The 23149-nt window shown below is 42.6% G+C and overlaps 1 protein-coding gene across 9 annotated transcripts in view; it reads left to right on the plus strand.

Moving 5' to 3' along the window:
- The window catches only part of LOC146647818 (receptor-type tyrosine-protein phosphatase F), a 171736-nt gene that overhangs the window by 102194 nt on the left and 46393 nt on the right, over positions 1-23149 (plus strand). For all 9 annotated transcript variants that reach the window (XM_085388314.1, XM_085388313.1, XM_085388318.1 and 6 more), the window contains exons 5-12: positions 1252-1440; positions 6042-6152; positions 12644-12913; positions 14204-14785; positions 15084-15217; positions 15570-15714; positions 19890-20195; positions 20980-21173. In XM_085388314.1, coding sequence (XP_085244440.1) covers positions 1252-1440; positions 6042-6152; positions 12644-12913; positions 14204-14785; positions 15084-15217; positions 15570-15714; positions 19890-20195; positions 20980-21173 — 1931 coding nt within the window. The remainder of the gene's footprint in view (positions 1-1251; positions 1441-6041; positions 6153-12643; positions 12914-14203; positions 14786-15083; positions 15218-15569; positions 15715-19889; positions 20196-20979; positions 21174-23149) is intronic.

Here is a 23149-nt window from a genome sequence, read left to right on the forward strand (position 1 = left end):
AGAGAATGAGCACATGAGCCGAGGTTCCTGTCCGGACAATATATTTCCCAGCTTCTCGTATTGATGTTTTTTTCCCCCATAAAGCAGCCTTTTTGCTTATTGTTACACAGCCTGCAGTTTAAAATCTTTTCATGGTGAACCAAAGGTAAGTTACAGTCATTAGCACTTACTTCAACTCAACACTATGGCCCCATGACACATTTACATATGGGGAGACAGATAAACTAAATTACCGGTTCAAGTGCAAGCTGATAATAAGATCTCTCAAGGGCTATCATGTTTCTTCTTGACTGTTGCTGTCCTGAGGTTAAATTTGGATTTATTATGAGGTTGAAAGCATCTGAGCTAGAACACATTTTTTTATTAAAGACTGCGATGGCGAACAAGTGGTTGCTAGGGGAAAAAATGGCTATTGACTCACATGACTAGAATGCCACATATGCATACTGCAAGTTTTTAATTAGCAGTGGTAGAGAGGTGTGAATGTGAGTGTGAAAAGTTGTCTATGTGTTAGCCCTGCATCTGATTGGTGACCTGTCCAGGGTGTACACCGCCTCTCGCCCTATGGTAGCGCAGATAGGCTCCATCCCCCACCCCCTCGCTACTCTAATAGGCATAAACGGAGCAGGATGGTAGGGACTGTATGCTTTGCGACATTTGAATCCCATGTGTCAAGACTGCCGCTATACACTGGGGAAAAAGCCTTTTTTTTTTTTTTTTTTTTTGTGGATCCCAAATTTTGGTTTAGGGATTATATTTTACTTGTTGTCATGCTCTTACATCCATTATGATGAGTTGGATTATTCAAATGGGTTTGTTTAGTTTGCAAAGCCTAAGGCAGCTCATCTATGCATGGGTACCCAGAGGCAGATTGCAGCCATCTTCCTTCTGTCTAAACCTCAGACTCCTTGTTTTGGGTAATAAGTCGCCATGATAATCAGTCGCAAACAGCATTCTTATTTCCAACCTAATCCAAATCAGTACCAGATCTAGTGTTACCCAGTAGTATCGCCTGCTCTTGCACAATGTTTTTTTTTGTGTGCGTGTGGTCTGATTACTCTGAGGCCTGCAGCACCTGAAATTTATTTGCTCTATTTCAACCTCTTCTCTGGCCTTGCCAGCTCAACAGCTTTGTTGCACTCAACTCCTCTTGCAACAGCTGAAAATATATTTTCTCCGAATATTTTTCTCAACATCTTTTTTCTCTGTCTAGAGTCTAAAATTAAAATTTGCCTTTTTGCTCATTTTCAGAGAACCAGGTTCCTCATGGCTTTCCCACCATCGATATGGGCCCCCAGCTAAAGGTGGTCGAAAAGACCAGAACTGCCACAATGTTGTGTGCTGCCAGTGGAAACCCAGACCCAGAGATCTCATGGTTCAAGGACATGCTTCCTGTGGATATCAGCAGCAGTAACGGGCGCATCAAACAACTTCGCTCAGGTACGGTTTTATTTGATCTGATTTATTACCTTTAAAGTTGAACTTTATGGCATACATATAATGTTGCAATGGCAGCTCTGCATACCAACACACATAAATCATGTTAGACATGAGGAGATTCTGAAAAATACAAACAAAAACCCAAACAGCCTTTGTTCTGATATGATTTCATGTATTCACTTTCATCACAAAGGACATGAAAGTGTTATTGAACTTGTCATTGTCACCTTGATTACTTGGCTGAGTTCTTACAGAATTTTATTCCTCACAACAGCACAGCAGTCACTTTGAAAGTACCTCAGGAGTTGGAATGGTGTTCTCGTCTTAATCTGGGATGCTCGACAGCGACGAATGCTCCTGTAACCTTTTAAAATACAGAAAAATCATTTTCATCACATTAAACATTCCTTAATTATTTGTTAAACATGCAGCTGGGTCACAGTACGGCCAACCAGTGGTGCATTTTCTAGGATTTGACTTTGTGAATGCTCTTCACTCACTGTAGTTGCTCTGTTAATCACTGAAGACATATTCCCTGGCCTGGGCCAGATGGCAAAGGTTTTGCACCAATCTGCATACTAGATGCCTTCATTAGGGCTACATTAAACCAGGAAAAACAGTAGTTTTAGACCAAAATCACTGTGCAATCAACTCACAATCTCTCTACCTTTTTAATAAATAATAAATAAACACTCTTAGTGGCAGCTATTGCACACACATCACAAAGTAAGACATGCTTTTTGCTGTAAAACTTAGCTCAATTTGAAGTTTCATTATTTGATGGAACAGACGAGTTGCACTCATCAGTGCAGACTGACTATGACTGATTGCAGCATGTTGGCAATCTGCCTGCATTTATAGATTAGATGGTGATTAATTGCAAATCCTCTCCAGCCTGTTTGAGAGTGATTGCAGTCTGAGTCGAACCGAGATAGGTTGCGTCCAACTAGGTGACCTGTACAATCACCTCTCGACTAAAAGTATCTGTCTGTCATCCAGACATATAGTATGTCCCTCCTCACAAGAACAACAAAAGAGCCCCAGTATTTTCCACACGTACATAAGACTTGTTACTTAGTCAACATAGAGCCTACTTAAGTATAATTACACTTTTGGAGATTTAGTTAGCACAGTAACATGAGAGAGATGTTCCTGCCCCTCAAGTGCAGGCTGTAATCTCCCGCATGCAGCTCAGACTTACACACTGCACCAGGACAGGACATCCATTCATATAGAAGCCTATATGTTCATAAACCACTGCATTAATAGAAAGGGAGCGCATGTCTAAAAGCAGGTTATGAGCCATGAGGCCTGGCTGTAGGTCTGAGACCCAGGGATTAAATATGAGAGCTACTCCAGAAAAAGACTGGCATTAGAGCTGCACAGCAGAAGCCGGGGCACTCGTGCATGTTCACTTACCCACGCTGGCTCTTGGCCGCGCTGCATCAAAATAACCCAAATTAAATACGAATGCCTACAAAGTAGATACTAACAAAACTCCTTAATTGTTTGATAACATTTTAGTGCAACGTTTAAATTGTGCACAAACCTTTTTAAAAAAAAAATTCTACTTGGAAGAGCAAACTTTTTAATTAGTTTTCTTCCTCGCGTATATTGAAAGTGCCTGAAAATGTGCTGATGTGTAATGCCCTCGGACTAACAATCCTTTTTTTATTCGCTAGCCTGTTCTTGACATCTGCTGCTCTATCAGGATTTACATTACTGCCTGTGACCTGAAATGAGGCCAATTTTGCAATAGCGGGAAAAAAGTGCATTAATTTGCTTTCACACTTTAACAGAAAAGAAAGACCCACTTCTATTGCATCACACAAGCTCGATTTTTTTTTTTTTTTTTTTTATTGAGCGCGCAGCCACATTTATTCTTTCTCTTTCACACCATCCAATTCATTCACTCTATAGAGATACTAACTTTCTTTCAGTTTAATACCTCTGATCTTGATACTTCTTGCTATCTGCCATTCTGTTTACTGTCTATGACTTTCATTAATCGCTCTTGCCCATTTTTTACTAACTGCTGTCTGCAGAGTGGGAGCCATCTTAAATCTGAAAGCTTAATTAATATATCACCTTCAAATTCATCATTTTATAATCCTGCTGTAAAGCAAGGGTAAATGTGGTTGTAGCTTTTGTAGGAGCATTTCAAAATATTTGCTTAAGAGACGGGATCCTTCTGACAAACAGCAGTTTTTTCTTTCAGTGGCCAGTCCAAAATTTACCCTTGCCTCACAGCATTAAGCATTACATTACTTTTAAGTGGCTTCTACTCTTTATCAGGTTGTTTTATCTTTTTATATGTGGCCTGTCAGAAGCCATGTTTTTTTTCTGCCACTGTTGTAAGTGGATTACTAACTAATCTCTCAACCTTGTTTGCATCGAAATTACTCCCACCTAGGTGGTACACCAATTAGAGGTAAGAATGATGGAAAGTGTGTTGGAAAATATCACATCCACGCCATTCCCTCACACCCACATCAGATCTCTGTTTTCTCCCCTACGCCACCGACATCACCGACTTCATCAGTGCTGTTGTTGCCCACCCACTTCTGCCCTCATCTCTTCCCAAAATGTTCTGTCTGTTGTCTGCTCCTTGACAAACAAATGATCACCAACCCGGATGCCATGAGAATAGAAATGAAGTCCAATGTGTTATCTTGTAAATGAGCCTTTTGAAGGACCTTCCCATACTGTAAAGAATGAACAACACGTGAGGAAACGCACACAAACATTATTTCAGAGAAACAAACGTCTCTCGGCTTCTGCCTCTCTCATGGCTTTTCAGCAAAAAAAGGGTGAGGAGTCGCATTTTCAACTAAAGGCCACCATCACCACAAGAGGATTTACCTGTCGCTTCAGTGCAGACTCAATGTGAAGTGAAATGGCTGCATTTACATACAGCCTATGCACCCCCCCCCCCCCCCACCCCCCCCACACACACACACACACACACTAGCATAGGCGCAAAATACCTGCTTGAGATTATTAAGGTGGAAGTTTGAACGCCTTTTTATGGAAATCTTCCAACTGAAAGCACGATTTTCCCTTTAAGAACAGCAATAGTGGATATTGTGGGGCAAGCTGAATTCGTTTTAGAGTCTCTGTGTGTCTGTTTGTCCTGATAAAACCCATATTCAATTAGATGTTTAACTATTTAGGAGCTGGTGTTATGTTATGACAGCCACGCTGCCCCTTAGTTTGTACCCTATAAAACAGTGACATGACCTTGTAGGAAATCCACAAGTGTTCTAGCGCTTGGAAGTTATTGAATGGGGTTTAGTGTTGCAGTTTGACAACTGTGATAGCAGTAACCTTCTACATTTCTGTAGTACTCAGACTGTTTTCCCCCATGGTAGAACAGGCAGATTGACAGATTTGTGACATCTGCATTAGTATGCAGGTACATGTCAGTGCTGAATCAGACAGCGAAGAGCTCAGCAAGCAGAGTAAACACCTTGGAGGGATGTGTTGTCACGAGATCTAAGGTGATATTGTCACATGTCCCTGTCCAACTCCAGTTTTTTTCTTTTGCTTTTGGGGTCTTGTCTGGAGTCGAGTCCTCCATGGTTGGTGGTGAACCTGTTTGCTACATTCATCTCATACTGCATGATGTGAAAAATGTATCCTGACGTCATCTTATGCTGAGTATCTTTGTCACTTTCAAACTGCATGGTGGTTGGCCGCCGTTCGTCCTTCTGCCATGCTGCTTGGAGATGTGATACGTTTTATCACTCACTGTATACCTGTGAGAGAATTAGCTTTGTTTGTAGTGTATTTGAAATCAGGTGGGTCAGGTAAGTGTGCTGTTGCTCTTTCTCAACTTCTCAGATAAGAGCTCCGGCACGGAGTGTCAGAAGGACCTAAGTAAGACCGGTCTCCTGGGATTTTATGCTTTGTTAGGAACAAGATGTTAGTCTTCTCTTTGATAAATAGAGCTACTCAGGATTATGAATACTAATCTAAGCCATCTGGCAGCTGAAGCTTCTCCTTTCAGTGGGACATGGTCAGTAATGAGGTCACTGCTTAATGTGTACTCAACAATGAGTGACGAAAAGAAGCCTTCTTTCTGGAGAAATATGCTTATTTATGTCATTATTATTATTATATTATATGTCATTATTTACATTCAACTTAAAATTAAAGTTACATTGTTTATATAATGTCCTAACAGCAGCGTGACTGTGCATGTACATGTTGAGTCCATTTGGCATAACTTGGCTGAGAATAATCCTTTATCATGTAATCTCTTTGGTTTGTCAGTTATTTCCCAAAGCAGAAAACCTAATTAGACCGTGATGCTTTTGACATGTTATTCAAATGAATATTGACCCAGAGCCCTGTTTTTAACACAACGAAGAGAAAGAGCATCTTTTATCATAAACTTGCCAGATCTGCTCTGTACTTGTGTTGCCGTAAGTATTTTCTTGACTGATCTGTGTCCGTGTCTGAGCATGAACTGGCTTAAACTAGTCGTCTGCAGAGTTTCTAGCAAGTCACTGTACAGATATCTGCTGTGGTTTCATGCCAAGTAATGTGTCCTATTGCACAACTGTCAAGACAGCTAAATTTGCTAATCCTCTATGCAGGAGCCCTGCAAATTGAGAACAGCGAGGAGTCGGACCAGGGGAAATATGAATGTGTCGCCATGAACAGTGCCGGGACCCGTTACTCTGCTCCTGCCAATCTCTACGTGCGAGGTAAAGTCAAATGTCTCTCTCAATCGTGGAGTTAATCAATCATTAAAATCATTCCGTTATCTCAAGAAACCACGCAAGCCTTTAAAGTGCCTCGGCTTAAATGCCTCGTCGAGCCACGATATGATTTAAGCCCTGCTGTGTGGGAATGTGCAGAGTGTGTTTTATTGACAGCTTCCTTCCTCTCATCCAACCTTGGTTGCCTCTGACAAAATGGGACAAATTACATCTCATTATTGATTGTTAAATTCTTATTAATGAATTGAGCAATTTCCAGCTTAGCTCAGTTGACCTTCAGCAGGAGGAGACTTCCAATCAGCCAAGATGAGCAAAAACGCTTCCAGTACCTTTAACTGTTGTGTAATTCTCATTTACCACATTTATGCCCACTCTCTCTGCCTGTGTATCACCTTTAAGCAATTCTCTCAGCATTATCCTCGCCATGCCATTCCTTCCTTACCAATGAGCTGCACTAACCTCAACCTCCTGTTTGGCTGCAAACTCCACCAGGTGCAGCCTCTGTGAAAACAGCTGCATTGAAGCCATTTCCTCTGTTGGCACTGATGCCAGGCCTCCTTTCTTTTTTATTTTGACTGTATCGAAAGGCTCCATTATTCCCCCCGCATAACCCAGAGCTCTTAAAGGCATGGATGAGTCTGGAGTTTCAGGGTTTGTTTTTGTTGCGGTGTCTCTGTGAGCAGACTAATGCAAGGCGAGGGCAGTGTTGCACCCATACTGGAAAAAGCTGGTATAGGGGAGAGAGTAGTGCGGGTCAGCCCCTGCAGATCTCACCACCATGTCAGATGTACATGGAACAGAAAAGCTGGTGGAGGAGGGAGGGAGGGAGTGAGTGAAAGTGTTATGGTAAGAAAAAGACACGCTTGGCTCTCATTTCATAATTTTGTTAAAAGCACACAGTAGTGTATCATAGAGGCTCATTTACGGATGAGTGATTCCACTGTCTCCCTTTTATCCACTGGGATAAAATAAGTGAATAAGTGTCCACTGTTTTCCATCTAATCCACACCAAAAAAAACATAATCAAACCAGTTTGGGGAGTGGAAATGACCTTTTTAAACAAATTTCATTGTCACTCAGATATACTCTACTAATATTTAGCACCGATTTTTCCAAGATAACGGTTTTTGCAGCAGCAGAAACATCCTGCTGGATCAGAGGAATCGGTAAAATTCTCCTCAAGGATAAGAGAGGAATCAAATTTACAGACTGAACACTGAACACAAGGTTTAGATCTTAAAGCTTGACAGGGAGAGGTAGTCAGCCAAACAGCAAAGGCGAGGAAGGGATGTAAGTCTTGTCTATTAATCAGGACTTGTCTGTCACAGGTGCAGACGCTGCCTTTCCCCCCCCCCCTCAGAGGTAATTACAGTAGTTGTGTGCTGTGGCGCCAGCAAGACCCCCAGGCCCAGCTACTCTGTAACACCACCCAGGTAGCTGTCAACCCTTTGGCCTTAACACCAACTTTTTCCGCCAGCCTCACCACACCAGTGGAGAGATAGAAATCAAACCAACCGTAACCTTTTAAAAGTGTGCTCGTCTGGGATAGAGAACAAAGGCTCAAGCCATGTTTTCACCATCTTTGTTACCGCTGCAAGAGCGAGGAGATGAGACCTGGGGCTATGCTATCACTGGGCTGTTAGATTGAGTTTAAAACATATGGGACTTCAGACGAGTGCACTTTGACCTGCCTCTCCTCCTTTCCTGTTGTTCTAGTTTATGTAATTCTCAGAGATGAGGGGAGATTTTGGCTGTTTTGAGGTTTGCTGTCAGCCAAACGCTTTACAAAGCTATAAAATTGTTATTCTCAGCCTTCACTAGTATGAGTAAATAAATGGAAATTAAGTGCTGAGATATGTGTTCACTCTGACTTTTCAGTGAGTTAATTAGAAAATAGGAATCTGTCACTTGATCAAATTTAGCTCCTTCTCAAAATTTTATCTGCCGTGCGTCACGAGATCATTTGTAATCTTGAAATGCCAATAAAGTTAGTGCTGCTCGGACGTGAAATATAAAAGGACTGCTGTAAGAGGAAGAATGCTATTATTCTCTATCAACACCCTTCCAACACCCTCCCACAAGCGCACACTCTCTGCTGTCAGACTCGCATTAAATGTGCTTGTTGTGGGTTTGTCTACAAATGTGTTTGTGCTTTTTCCACTCATCGTCGCCGCCCAATCCGATTCCTGTCTGCAGGTACACAACATGCTGCCGTCACCACCCTTGTCTTGACATTTCACAGCCAACAGAGAGTGATGCCCTCATATTTGTGTGTGGGTGGGGACTGTGAGACTGAAGGAGAAGGTGGTTTTGTGGATGAGGTCTGCTCCTGGATTGTTTTTCCCCTTCATGTCTGCATATCTATTTATGTCCTTTCACTTCTCATCCATTAGGACTGCGTGCGTGGTTGGAGGTGTGCGAGTGCGTGTGCTCCCTATTTTTATTTTTTTTGTGTGACCCTCCTCCCAAGGAGGACTCCATCAACGTGGGCAGAATCGAGAGCGTGCTGTGATTGTGCATGACCGCTCATTTGTCAAGCGCTTATCCCACAACGGAGGAGGGATGTCAGCTTCTGTCTGCTGGCACTCCTTCATATATAAATGTGACATAGCAATATGTCACAGAGGATAAAGTGCTGCAGCAGGTCTTTTCTTTCACCAAAGTATCTTCATGATGCTCTATGTATGTGTATTTTTGTGTGTCAAGGAGGGAAACTTGCAAACTAATTAATTCAGGTCACTTTATGAAGACTTTTACGAAGGCACTGGAGCATATCTAGCATCCCTTATGTAAAGGAGGGGTGGATAATGAGATAAATTTAACAATATCACACTGTTATGATGACTGGGATGCTAAACTAGAGTCTAAAATAGTCAAATAGGTCTCTACACAGTAGAAAAAACATTTAGTGAGTTTTAAAAGCGAGTTTCTCTCCCTGGTGCTTTATGTTGGATCTCTGTTTCATGTGCCTAACCTCCGCTGTGTCAACTGAAACACTGGTCTGTTTCACTCTGTTGTCTTCCTCTTCACTTTGTGTCTTTTCATTCCATCGCTCACCTTCATCAAATCACTTCATCCGCATACAGATCAGCGTGAAGGTTGGTCATTTTCACTTTTGTCCCTTCCCTTTAGTTTGAAGCAGGCTTTAGGTGAGGGCAACCCCAACCCCTCCGTGAATACACTCAAAAAAAAAACTCATTTAAAAATAGCTCCCCCTAATCCCCTGAACTCCAAATGTGTGTTGTCGAGTTGTTTGCATGTATCTGTGTATAGTTCTTGCATGCCTTCCCTTGCCGCTCCCCAAAACCTTGTTTCGATTAGTCTTGCCAAAACGTACAAAGGAGTCCTGAGCAGCTAGCTTAACTCATTATTAAATGTCTGTTGTGTTGTGTTACGTTGCTATTCACTCTCCCCTCCACACCCATATTGTCCCTGTCCAATGCTTCCACTAAAAGCTATAGCTGCTTTAACCCTCAGCCTTTCCATCCGCCTCTGTAGGCCCATCAGTGGTGTGTGATGGATTACTCCGGTATTCAGGTGGCAACCGGATTTGTCAGGTATTTAGGCAGAAACCCCTCTGCTCTCCCACTGAGGGACATGGGTATCAGAACTGACAAAGCCATTCTCAGGGGATTATGTCTGTTTTACTACCATGGGCATCCTCCACCCAGAGACTGACAGATTTGACAGACATGTTAGCGTAATGAGACATTTCCCCAGAACACGTTTGGAAAAAGGTAATGATGTGTAACTGCAAGAAATACAGTATGTTTACTCTTGCCGAAAGCCCTATATGCTTAACGTGCTATATATATCTATAACTATGACTTTCGGTCCCATGTTTACAGGCTGAAAAAAATCGTAAAAATCAATGAATGATTATATTCGCTTTGTCCACAACCCAGGTAATATTTTGGAAATGGTCTCTCCTCGTGCAATATTTGCAAAACGCTGATGTGCAAAGAGCTGACCTGTAGGATATATAAGAATGAGCTGGCAGTGTGCTGACAGGGGGGATGATCAGCCATCATGGTAGCCCAGTGCTGCTGCCAGGAAGCCCAGAGAGCCTGCTGAATCTGTGCCATTGTGTGCCAGATATTGATTGACTGAACAGGTTCTGCTATCCTTGGGCACTTTGTCAAGGCAGTTAAATTTATAGGTATCCAGCAGGCAGGCAGGAGTGGAGACTGCGCTTATTTTGTGGTTTTGATAGAGTCCCGGAGCCCATCTCTCCAAAACCGCTCTCAACAGGAGAGAGGCTTCGGGGGAATCGATAACAATTACCTGCCCTCTAGTCATTTTGTTCCACAGCACCTCTCCAAACTTAACCGCACACCATGAATTATTCACAACATTAAGTGTTCAATATACGCAGACCCCATTGACAGACTGCTCTTAGCACTGTTTAGTCTATGGAGTGATGAAAGAATAACAGATACTTTGAGCTTAATGGTTTTACATTAGGCATGCTCCTCTCAGGTTTCTCTTTTTCATAAGCATATGAAGAAAAAAAATTGCTGCACTTCGAGGGCGTTGCAGTTGTGTGGGAAGACACAGGTGGCCACCAGCATGAACGGGATGCTGACACTTCTTTCTCAAAGGTGTTGCAAATTAACGATGCTGGAAATCAGATCTTCGGTCATTAACGTGAGAAAATGGTGCAAAGTTCCTCCTTTATCCTCTTCCCTCCAGCATACTCAGACTCGCTATCCTATTCCATATCTTTCCTCAGCTCCCGTGCTTGCTTTGCTTGAGAATGTCGTACCCATCCAGTTCCCACCCTGGCAACACTCTGCCTGTCCAGTCTCTGCATGTTATCAGTCATATTCCCAATATCCCCTGATATCAGATGTACTCATTTGTGGAAGTTTTTAAGCTAATTTCTTCCTCCTCCAAAAATGTATTAACTCTGTAAAGTTGTCCGATATCCTTCGCTAACTTTACGAATATTAAACTGTCATCTAATATTTGATTGTAAATTGTGCTGAAGCTTAAACGACCTCTTTAGTCTTCCCGGTGTTATCAGGAAAACACATCTGTGATTTCTTTTCTATTTGTGCCTCAGACCAGGAATATTAATATTTTTGTGGTATTGAGCAAAGTAGTTTAGCCCCAGACGATTCTGTTGATTAAAACAGCAGAAGGTCTAAATACAGCACCTCAATTATTATGGGAAAATTCAGATGAATATGAACCAGGTCCCCCTTATTATAGTGCAGTCCAGAGAACAAGCCTTTTTCCTGACTGGAATCTCAAAAGGTGCTTTTGTGTTTTTCCATTTCGCCACATAATGAGGGGAATAACAAGCATGGCTGTAACGACGTTCCGGTTCAAATTAGATCGGGGAGGAAGGGGTGGGGGTGGAGGAGGTGGAGGGAGACTCATATTTGAAAATCCATTTTCATGTAGACCAGTGCAAAAGAGCAATTACAGTCAAGGGCTTTTTTTTTTCCAGAGAGAGACAGCGATATTTTAGTGTATTAGGGGGAAACATGCAGTATGAATTCTGCAGGGATAGTTTCATGCTGTTGTCTTTAAAAACATACATCCAGCTGTAATGGGACAGTAATAATGCATCCGTTGCGGTGAGCTAAATATTTGGCCAAGCTGTATTGAAGGTTAAAGAAGTCAGAGCTCTCCCTCCTTACTCTTAGCACGCACTATATTGATATTCTTGCATGTCATAAATGTAACAGGTCTGACACTGATGGATGCTCACGTAGCGCTGTCAGGCATTCATGTGAAGTGAAAAACTTTGTTGTAGTTGCCAAAAGTTACCAAAAAAAGATCTAAAATGTTTAAAATGGGATGCATTCTCGCGCATCTTCATTTAAATAGAAAACAAGTCATATGTAAATCCTGGTTGCCTGTTTATTCTAGGCTAGCTTTTCAGTATTGCATGGCGCCTCTGCACTGGTGTTTGCCTTGTCCCTAGCGACGTCAACGGGCCCTTCTTGTCTCCATGGGAACCCCTTTTTAATGTCAGCCTATCTGCATATCAGAACCGCACAAAGAGAGGGAGCGAGAGAGAGCGAGAGAAAGACGGGCTGAGCATAAGGAGCCGGAGAGGCAGCGAGAGGAGAACTCAAACAATAGCATCTCCACAGGGTTTCTCAATGATGCAACTCTCGCCACTGCTTGACACTCTAACAAAAGAGGGCCAGACACAGTCTCCAGCAAAAACTGGGCTATTTTGATTATATTCCCTTTTGTAGGCAAGAGGATAAAACACCCCCTCAAAGATTTCTTCTGAATTTCCAGAGGCATTTTGTGACAGTCCTATTATTCCCATTGTGCTCGCCTGCACATTTGGACAAAAGCGATCACCCTGCATTCTGTTAGCTTTTCTCAGTTAGCTTTTAGCCTTGTGGTGTTGTATAGAGCACGATCATTCTCACTAACAAAAAGAATAATACTCACCTTACATCTCCTACCTATTGACTCCTGTCGCTTTCTTCTTCTCTCCATTGCTATAGTGCGAAGAGTCCCACCCAGATTCTCAATTCCACCCACCAATCAGGAAGTGATGCCGGGCGGCAGCGTCAACCTGACGTGCGTGGCAGTGGGCTCACCGATGCCCTACGTCAAGTGGACCACGCCTGACGAGGAGTTAACCAAGGAAGAAGACATGCCACTGGGACGCAATGTGCTGGAGGTCACTAACATTCGCAAATCGACTAACTACACATGCGTGGCCATTTCTTCTCTGGGCATGATTGAAGCCACTGCTCAGGTTACTGTCAAAGGTGAGCGCTGTTTTCAGACCAGTTAGTGCCCGTTTATTTCTGAGGTTGCATGGCACTTAATAAGCCACATCTACATGCCTCTGAATGTGCTCAATCCAAGGTTTATTTGTCGAGGACCCTTTGTTGATACTGAGAAATAAAAGTTGATGGCTTTTAGTCTTGTTTTTTGCAGCACTGAAGCCAATACAATAATCTATGTTTCTCTCTGCATTCTCAGGTCATTTTTTGTAAAAATGCAGCGCAACTTTGCACAATGCACAACTTTTCTTTCACCAAAGTGTCCTTATGTTGCTCTATTTGTGTATATTTGTGTGTCTAGGAGGAATGCTAATCAATTCAGGTCACTTAATGAAGACTTTTACAAAGGCACTGGAGCATATCTAGCATCCCCTGTGTAGAAGTGGGGTGGGGTAATGAGATGAAATTGACAGTATCACACTGTTATAATAACCGGGATGCTAAGCTTGAGTCTAAAATGATCAAATAAGTATTCAAAGACTCCACACTTTGTTACTTTGAGTGTGTACAAACAGTAAAAAAAATATTAAGTACGTTTTGAAAGCGAGTTTCTCTCCCTGGTGCATTACGTTGGATCTCTGTTTCATGTTTCTAACCTCTGCTGTGTCAACTGAAACACCTTTCTGTTTCACTCTGTTGTCTTCCTCTTCACTTTGTGTCTTTTCATTCCATCACTCACCCCCGTCAAAGCACTTCATCCGTCTACAGTTCAACCCGAAGGTCGGCCATTTTCACTTTTGCTTCTTTCCTTTAGTTCGAAGCAGACTTTTTTCCTGTCCTTTTTCGGTATCTATCTGTCGACATGAACGCGCCCCCAACCGTCTTTGTGTTTACAACATTGTGACTGTGTTGTTTACTTGTTGCAGCCTTTCTTATCAGTTTTTGTCTGCATTGATTTACTTTCCAGTCTACTGGTCAATACACAAAATGCCACAGTCATTAGAGGGACCGCGGCAATCCAGGCCAACTCCTTTAAGGAAGCTATGATGCAGACCATTTGTTTTGTTTGCATTTGTCACCACAGAACAGTTTGCTTGTGTTTTGAGAGATGGACAGGCTGGACTAAATGACTTCAGTCTATTTCCTTTATTTTGGGGAATATTGGTGGTGACTGTTATAAAAATTAGGCCACGAAACACAGCTATTTTCTAGGAGTTACCTAATGTAGCACTGCACCATGTATTTTCCCCACAAGGTAACAAGAATTGTTTTTTTTTTTTAAGTAATTCATTTCAGTTCTTTAAAGCTAATATTTTGCTTCTCCCTCCTCAGCCTTACCAAAACCCCCCACCTCGCTCAGGGTGACTGAAACCACAGCTACCAGTGTGACTCTCTTATGGGAGTCTGGAAACCCAGAACCTGTGTCCTACTACATGATCCAGTACAGAGCCAAATCCTCCGACAATGGCTTCCAGGAAGTTGAAGGTGTGGCTACCAACCGTTACAGCATCGGCGGGCTTAGTCCGTACTCTGAATATGAGTTTCGTGTCATGGCTGTTAATAACATTGGCCACGGGCCTCCCAGCGACCTTGTGGAGACACGCACAGGTGAACAGGCCCCCTCCTCACCGCCTCTACACGTCCAAGCGCGGATGTTGAGCGCCAGCACAATGTTAGTTCAATGGGAGCCACCCGAGGAACCCAATGGGCAAATCAGGGGCTACAGAGTCTACTACAGCTCTGACATGACAGCGCCACTCAGCGCCTGGCATAAACACAACACAGACGATAGCAGCCTAACTACCATCTCAGGACTGACTCCCGATATCACCTATAGCCTCAGAGTGCTGGGTTTCACCTCTGTTGGTGATGGGCCACCATCTGACATCCTGCAAGTCAAGACCCAGCAGGGAGGTGAGCAACCAACCACTGTGTCTGGATTTCAGTGTTTTTAACATCTCTATTCATGCACATACAAGGTTAAAGGTGTGATTAAGCATATACAATGAGTTGAAGCTCTGTAGTTTTTCTTGCTTTTGTGTTCATTATGCATACTGAGTGTCTGGGAAACTGCTCTTTAGGTGATTTGTGCACAGGTTCATCTGCCACGCAGTAAAAGTTATGGAGGTGATCTTTGCAGGAGCTTTAGTAACATCCTCTCTTTGATTCTTTTTGTTCTTTAACATTCGCCCTCTCACCTACTCTTTACCAGTCCCTGCCCAGCCATCCAGCTTTGAGGCTGAAGCCGAGCTGGACACGCGCATTGTATTGACGTGGCTGTGGCCCGTACAGGACCCCATCACCAAGTATGAGCTGCAGTACTGGGAAGCTGGCTCAGACAATAAGGTTAGAATAAAAATCTATGCGTGCATCTATCTGTCAGTCTTTTCTTATATCTGTAGGGAGTCTGCAGATATATGAATGTTGCCGTTGATGATGTAGAGTTTCTTTTTTGTCCTTTCATTCAACTGGACCAGTTGAGGGCAAATTGTTTTTGAATCACGTGGCTCTCAAATTTGACCGTATTCTCAAATATGAACGCATGTATCAATAAGAGACAGCAACTTGTGCTCTTCAGTGGCAGAGTAACTCCAGTTTGTTAAAGCAAAACAGCTCAATCCGTGAGTAGGTTTGTGTGAATGTCTTTGCTTCTGATGAGTTCTTCTGACATTTTTCCTTCCGCTGTTACACCCTCCAGATTCACGTGACCTTCAACCCTGCAGGCTCCTATGCTGTAGAGAACTTAAAGCCAGACACTTTGTACTATTTCTCCCTGGCCGCCCGTTCTGAAATGGGTTTGGGTGTCTACACCCAGCCCATCGAGGCCCGCACTGCCCAGTCCAGTAAGTACACATTCGTCTGTCTTGAAGCTGTCCCTGTCCTCTTTCTTCCCACTTTTTATTCACTAACCAGTGATTTCAGAGCCACCCTCAGCCGGCTGCTGCAGGTTTAGGTTGTTCTGTTCAGTGTGAGCGAGTGACTGAGCGAGTGAGACAAAAGTAGAGTTTTATAGCGCTTAAATCAAAGAGCGTGGGCAACTTGAATGTCAAGTCAATTTCAGCGCCACATAAAATGCTGACAGTGCAGCTATCCCGGTCAGCTTCATGCTTCCACCACCTCCCCTCTGTCACCAACACTAACCCTCATGTCCATCTATCTGAGGGCAGGCCCTGTGTCAAAGGTACGTTTAATGTGTCTGGTTCCCACATTTGCGAGCTGTGCTGTTGTTTTGTCTCATATCATTATGTGCTTTTACAGTGCCAGCACTCAAAATGTCACACTCTGCCAGCTGACTGATTCTTTCTTATTTATTTATTTCATTTTTGTGCTGATGTGGCACGGTGCTTGTCCCACGGTGCGTGTGTGCCTCACACATAAAACTGAGAACAGAAAAAATGTCACTTTTAACTTTTAATTGTAGCGATTATGTGAATAAAAGTTTAACTCCTGAGAAAGTGACTCCTAAAACTGACTGATGCGCTACAGACGACTAGAGAGGAGATTTATCACTCTGCTGGATTTGGAACAAAAGGCACAGAGTTTTACAAAGGTGTTACATCACGAGTTTGTTCCTTCACAAAAGCTCTTTAGCGCAGTACCGACGCCAGCTTACAGAGTGGATATAAGGCTGATACGTTTAACGATGGAAAATGATCAAAGGTTCAAGATTAAGGCTGATCAAAAAATTAACATAAATAGTGAATGTGAACACTGGTGTAAATGAACAATTATCAGGTGTCAAACACTAACGTTTACTCGTATCTGCCACATAAACCTGCCTGTCAAGCAGTGCTGCAGCAGGAGGGGAAAGTGGGACAATGAAGTAAGAATCAGATTTAGATTTTCTGTACGTTATACATACAAACAGACACAGATCATCAAAAATTTCAAGAAAAATGTAAAAAAAAATTAAAAATCAGATGAACAGTAATACTCCTGTCACAGGACCCCTGTGACGTTGCAGTATATGTACTATATGCAGTTAAATTTCTCCCATAGAACAGAGAAAATAAATGAAAACCTAACCTCTGTCAGCTGCACATGACTGTAAGCAGAGACCATGAGTGCTGATGGTCCTTGTGCCTTCTGCTGTCAGTAGACACAGAATTTGGCGGAAATAATTTGGATTTCAGGCGCTGGTAGGATCGTGTGCATGAAATAAGCAACAGCTTTGGGAAGGTTCTGAGGCAAGCAGGCGGTGGGAAAGTGTGACATTTTCTAGTGCTCCATTTAAATATTTAGTATCATTTTTTGAAGACTCAGAGAAATGAACAGTATTGAGCTCTATTCATGTTTTTGTTTTTAAATATTTTTGCTGTGCATTGCTCTACTAGTAAAAAAGGTGGTAGGAACACTGCAGTGGGTTCAACACATCAAACACTAAGATGCATTAATAATACTAAAAATCAGCTCATGGAGGAAGAGCTCGCTGTATAAAAATGGATGTGACGTCATCCATTTCTGTTGTGGTGGCATACAGAGCCAAAGTAACAAGGAACCAGTTTCAACATTTCATGTGTCTCTATTTTTCTCACATTTGACAGAAACGGGGTCGTAATAATGTCATAGAGACGGGGTTTTGGGCTCTGTCACTTCAATAATTGCATCTCCTTCTTAAGTCCATTCTTTGGTTCCCTGTTTTTTTTTTTTCACTCTGAGGCATTTTCTTGTGGTGGTGTCCTTGCCCCGTCCAATTTTACCACTGCAATCTCTTCTGAGAATCGTCAGCACTGTTTTGATTCAGTGTGTAGCTTTTTAATTTTTTAATACATGTGGTGTTGTCAAGTTTTCGTGGTTTTCTGTCTACTCTCTGGTGGATCAGGGGCCACCTGGTGAGACTCACTCCTCTTTTGTCAAGTGCTGTTTTGTAAAGGTGGAGTTTTATATTCGGGCATTAGTTTATTGGAATAATATTTGAGCTCACTGTTCATTTCTCTGCTTATTAAAGAATACATTTCACAGGCATGCATTTACGGAAACATCTTGCTTTGAATTTTCATGGTTCATTTTATTCTCTTTTGATTTGAAGGTTGTTTTTCGCAGAATAAAGAAATTCTAGATTTAGCTAGTTGCATGAAGTGTCTGAATGCAATCATTTCTTTTCAGTTTCCCTTTTTGTTCTTCATTTTGTATGTCATTAGTTTTCTATTTTTACCTCCTGACCTGAGAGTTTTTTGTATTTAAGCTGAAGCTGTTGTTCATAATTAAATTTTATGCAATAACTATTTATTTGAGGAATGTTATCAGACTCCATTTTCCCATTACATTATAAGGCATTATAGGGTGAGGTGGACTGGTACGTTCCTGCTGTGATTCTAGCGAGGAGTGGAATTTATCCCATCTGATAGAAATAAAAAAAATCAGCTTTTCTTGGCAGTGAGTATGAACCAGACGTGGACAGTGCCTGTAATGTTTCTAACAGTTATTGATTATAAAATTATAGCTTTATCTATAACTAAATATGTAGTGTAGCTCAGCTACAGCCAAGTGCCGCAATCAGGCCCAGAGCTTCTGCATGAATGTGCAAACACCAGTCAACACTATCAGGCACTTGTTTACCACTTACAAATCTGTGGCAGTTTGTTTCTCCCTCTGTTTCCTGCAAGAGGGGACACAGAGGGCAGTAAGGGACAAATTACGGTTTTATAAAAACGTTGCCCTGTAGAATTTTGGTGTACTTTATATTCTGTTCACCTCACCCTGCACTCTCATGGCCTCTTGCATAAATGCAGTGCCAAACACAGCTTCAGCAACGGTCCGCTAATGTGTTTTTGCATCCAATCTCTCAGTCTGGAGGCAGCATCCTGTGCAGTATGGAAGCTTTTTGTAGTCACAATTTAAAAAATTTAAATTTCATATTCAGACGTGTAATGATATATTGATAAATATATTTCCCATGCACAAAGGGACTCTAAATGAGCCTTTACTACTTTGGAAAAACAGCAGTTTGGTTACAATTTATACAAATGTGTGGTGTGCAAATCCTGTTATACTTTTTACATTCTTACATTAAACTAGCTTGTTTAATTGCAGGGCAAATACATAAGTGTGTACATTAGTACTTTAACATGAACATAGACGATTTTGAGTTCAGTTTTCTGTATAGAGTGCCAAATCACTACATCAGTATAAAGTACCTCAAGGTGTAAGAGACGTAAGAGAGAAAATCAGAACAAAGCACATGGCGACAGTGGGAAGGATAAACTCCCGTGTGAGAGGAAAAAACTTCCGACAGAACCAGGTTAGAGAGTTGCAGCCATCTGCTGTGACCAACTGGGAGTTAAGGGGAGAAATAAGAATAAAAGGGAGCTGGGACAAAGCAACAACCTATACCATATATCAAATTCAGTGCCTATGTTCACAAAGATTTGAATTTCTTAATTAACATCTGCACAAAGGGGGGAAAAAAAAGCAATTTCAGTCTTCATCTCTAACCTGATTTTATTTACATGACCCATATTTACACGGGACTGCCGTAAACTGTGGACCTCTAGCAGTTCGGAGTAATTGTGGAGGTGTCACATGATCTTAATCTCATGTGAATATGTAAAGTAAAAAAAATCCCACTGCGAATTACCTGCCAGTGTTTTCATTAAGGCTTACATCTCTACACAGCGTGAAGACCCATTCATGGAGGGCTCCTGCTCAGGGAAATCTCAAAGGATGATGAAACAGAAACACACATGCTGACCTCAGATTTTAGTACATTCAAGTTAAAAACAGAATATTTATCATGTGTAAATGGGCCACAGGAAACAGACAGCGAAGGGTAAATTTTCATCGCACGAGGTCCCCGGTATGAATAGAGCTGTGCTGTATTCATACAGTACAATGACAAATTTGAAATATAAAAAATATCTTGTGATTCTGAATATGACATTTCAAATTTTGATATTGACTGTTATACAAAAAGCTTCCATAGATTTTCCCTTATTTTTTTTGCTTGTGCTGTACTTTATTTTTTGTTTGCTTGATCCGTGCCCTTCCTTCGTGTGGTTTTGCTCCCCTCCCCCTACAGCCCCGTCCGCCCCTCCTCAGGACGTACAACTGGTCAGCCTGAGCTCCACCAGCCTCAAGGTGAGTTGGGTGGCACCACCTGCCGCTAGCCGCCATGGTGCCATAGTGCGTTACACAGTCAGCTACCAGGCCCTGGCTGGAGAGGACACGGACAAGCACGAGGTCACTGGGATCGGTGCAGACGCTACCAGCCATGTGCTGGAGGGCCTGGAGAAGTGGACTGAGTATCAAGTGTGGGTGAGGGCACACACTGATGTGGGCCCAGGTCCTGAGAGTGCCCCAGTGAGGATGAGAACCAAAGAGGATGGTAGGTTGATACTTCCCTTGAAGCAGAGTGCTCTCAAACTGTTTTCCTCTCTGTTGCTTGCGGCAGCCTTTGACGATTGTCTTTCACCCTCTTCAGATGTTACACCACAATTTCCTTCGTCCTGCTGATGAATTTTGAGATAATGAGGTGGTGGTCGTGACAGCAGGGGTCACCTTTTCTTTGTTTCCTCCTCTTCCCAGCTTGTTGTCTATGGCCTTTGCACCTTTTGTGGGTTAAGACTGATCACTCCCAGGCCTCAGTTCTCCACCACTCTGGTTTCACTGGCTTCTTGTCTTCTTTTACTGTTCTGAGGAATGAAAGTGGACCAAATCTCCCGCTTTTTCACTCTGTCTCTCTTTCCCCTTTTTCTCACTCGTTTTGTTTGCAGTGTGATAGAGGGCGGCTTCTCCTAAGAGAGTGTCGACTATAATTAATGTGTTTGAAGTTTGCTGCAACACAGCTTATTTCATTCTGGAATTAAGAGCATTACAGACATTGCTAGACCACATGCTGTCCCACAAGGGATGTTTTTGGGACGCAGTAGTCTTAGAAGGTCTAAAGTGACTAGAAATTATTAATTCATGGTCAGTACATGTATCACTTCATTATACACAGCACCCCAGAATTTGTTTTGGATTGTCATTACAAAACGAAGTAAAATAAGATAAGTCACGACCTCGTCTCTTTCTCTTTGCTCTCTTCTCATCCTTTCCACTGTCCCTCCATCTGTCTGTGTTTCTGTCTTACTCTTTTAATCTGCCCTTCGTCCTTGTCTGATTTTCAGTGCCGGGAGCACCCCCGAGGAAAGTGGAGGTTGAGGCCATAAATTCCACAGCTATCCGAGTCACCTGGAAGCCACCCCTGCAGGGGAAGCAGCACGGCCAAATCCGAGGCTACCAGGTCGTCTTCTCCCGGCTCGAAAACGGAGAACCGCGAGGCCAGCCTAACATCATGGATGTTTTTTTGCCAGAGGCCCAGGTACTGCATGATGTTTTACTCTTGCCTGGTCTTTCTGCTCTTCTTCCTCACTGTCTATATCTGTTTTATGCTCATTTACCATTATTTTCATTCCCCACTGCCTCCCTATTCTCTTCCATTGTCTGAGTTCACACTTCATTTCCCCCATACTGGGTGACACACATGGAATTTTCTATCTTGTCAACTGGAGTTTCCATCCTCCCCTCTTTTCTTTTTTGTTATCTATCTCCACATGTGACATTTGACTCTAAATTGGTACCCTGCTCCTACAGCTTTAGATTAGCTGTCCTAATAAGATCCACTTTAATTCTGCAGTAATAGCTATTAAATATTTTATGTGTTACATCAGGACGTGGCTTAGTGGAATCAATGCACCTCTCTTTGCGGTTTTAGCAGTAATACATATGCACTGCCTTGTTACCATGTTTATAAATTAGAGCTATTTTCCTGACACCGTCCTTTACGCATTAATGCAAGCTGCTTGGAATGGCCCAAAGCTGTGCAACGCCATGAGATGGATGAGAGATTGTAATCCTTAAGAGGGATTCAGAGATTCATGAATATCTTAAAACCGCACTCGTACTGCTTTTTTTTCTCTCTGTGTTTGAGAGAGGAGAGACCAGCTTAAGAACCTCCTTCTGATTGTTTGCCGGGAGTAACATTTGCACGAGCACGCATTCACTCCCGCCCTCAGTGGTCTTCCACAAAAGCATCTAATTTGAACAAGAAAGTGCTCTCTGGCCACAAGAAAACCACCCACATATATATATATTATCTGAGCTCTGTTTGCTGATAAATGGCAGCTGTGGCAGACCAACAAGTTGCTGGTTCAGTTCCCAAGCAGTGCAAACTGCCTTGCCCTTTCAGAAGAGTTATTAACCCTCGTTTGCTGTCCTGTGTCTCATCATTACACAAGTGGAAACACTGTTAAAGTCACAATGTGATGAATCAGTGTGTTACATCCCAAGAGATGATAAGTAGGAGCTTGTGGATTCCAGTTGTGTAATGACATATTCTGTGATTTAAAAAAACAAAACAAAACAGAAAAACATCATAAATCATTTATATGTGGCTGTCAAACTCACACAAGTCTCCACAGCAAGTGATTGACTGATGCAGTACAGCCCGTCGATGTCTTCACCTGGACGAAGAGAACTGCCTTGACTCCCGAGCACAGTCAGCCTTTATTTTACAGCAGTAGTGTTTGGCAGCTGCTACTGACAGTTCATTGTTATCAGACTGTCTACAAGAGTGCTTGACAGACAGGACAGCATCGCTTGATCTGGAAAGGGAGAAAACATGGTGGCTGCTTGTCTTCCTGTAAGTGTTTTCTCCACGTCGACATGTTCGGCGTGATTTTGTTTTGCATTGTGGAAAAACTGAACTAAACATGACCCTACTTGTTATGCAAACAATTCTCCCTGCCATGTCTCATTTGTGCCATGTTCACACAATAAACACAAAGACGCACTGTAATTTGGCGCCCAGGATAGCTCTCATGTTCCAGTCTAGTGTCCAGGACACCTCTCAAACAGACTGTCCCCTCCCTGGCAGACGGCTAAATTTCTTCTCACACCTTCTATTATTTTCCTCTTCTCCTTCCCTTCGGTTTGCTTCCTTTTCTGCCGTGACCTCCTTTTGCACTCTCGCTGCTTAAAAAGCTGATTGAGTAATTACCAGAGGCTTGCGTGCAGGTTGGTTACCCTTGATTGAGTCATCTCAACGGATTGTTTTCTGAGACAGCACTGAGTAACCAACCTGCAAGGACCTGCCCAGACGTCATTAAAGACCACACAGTCAGCCAACGGTCCCTTATCCTTGTTCGCCCAACTGGTTTTAGAACAATCCCTTCTTTGTCACACATCTTTCCATTCACGCACCACAACAACTAGAAAAAAAAATCTAGCAAAGATAACATGCGCAAACACGATCACTTGTTAGACCGACCTTGTAGTAGGTGTTCCAGCTGGTCGAGA

The sequence above is a fragment of the Rhamphochromis longiceps genome, linkage group LG18 (assembly GCF_057381845.1).
Source record: "Rhamphochromis longiceps isolate RC_006_pf linkage group LG18, R_longiceps_female_GT1.1, whole genome shotgun sequence".
Lineage (NCBI taxonomy): Eukaryota > Metazoa > Chordata > Actinopteri > Cichliformes > Cichlidae > Rhamphochromis > Rhamphochromis longiceps.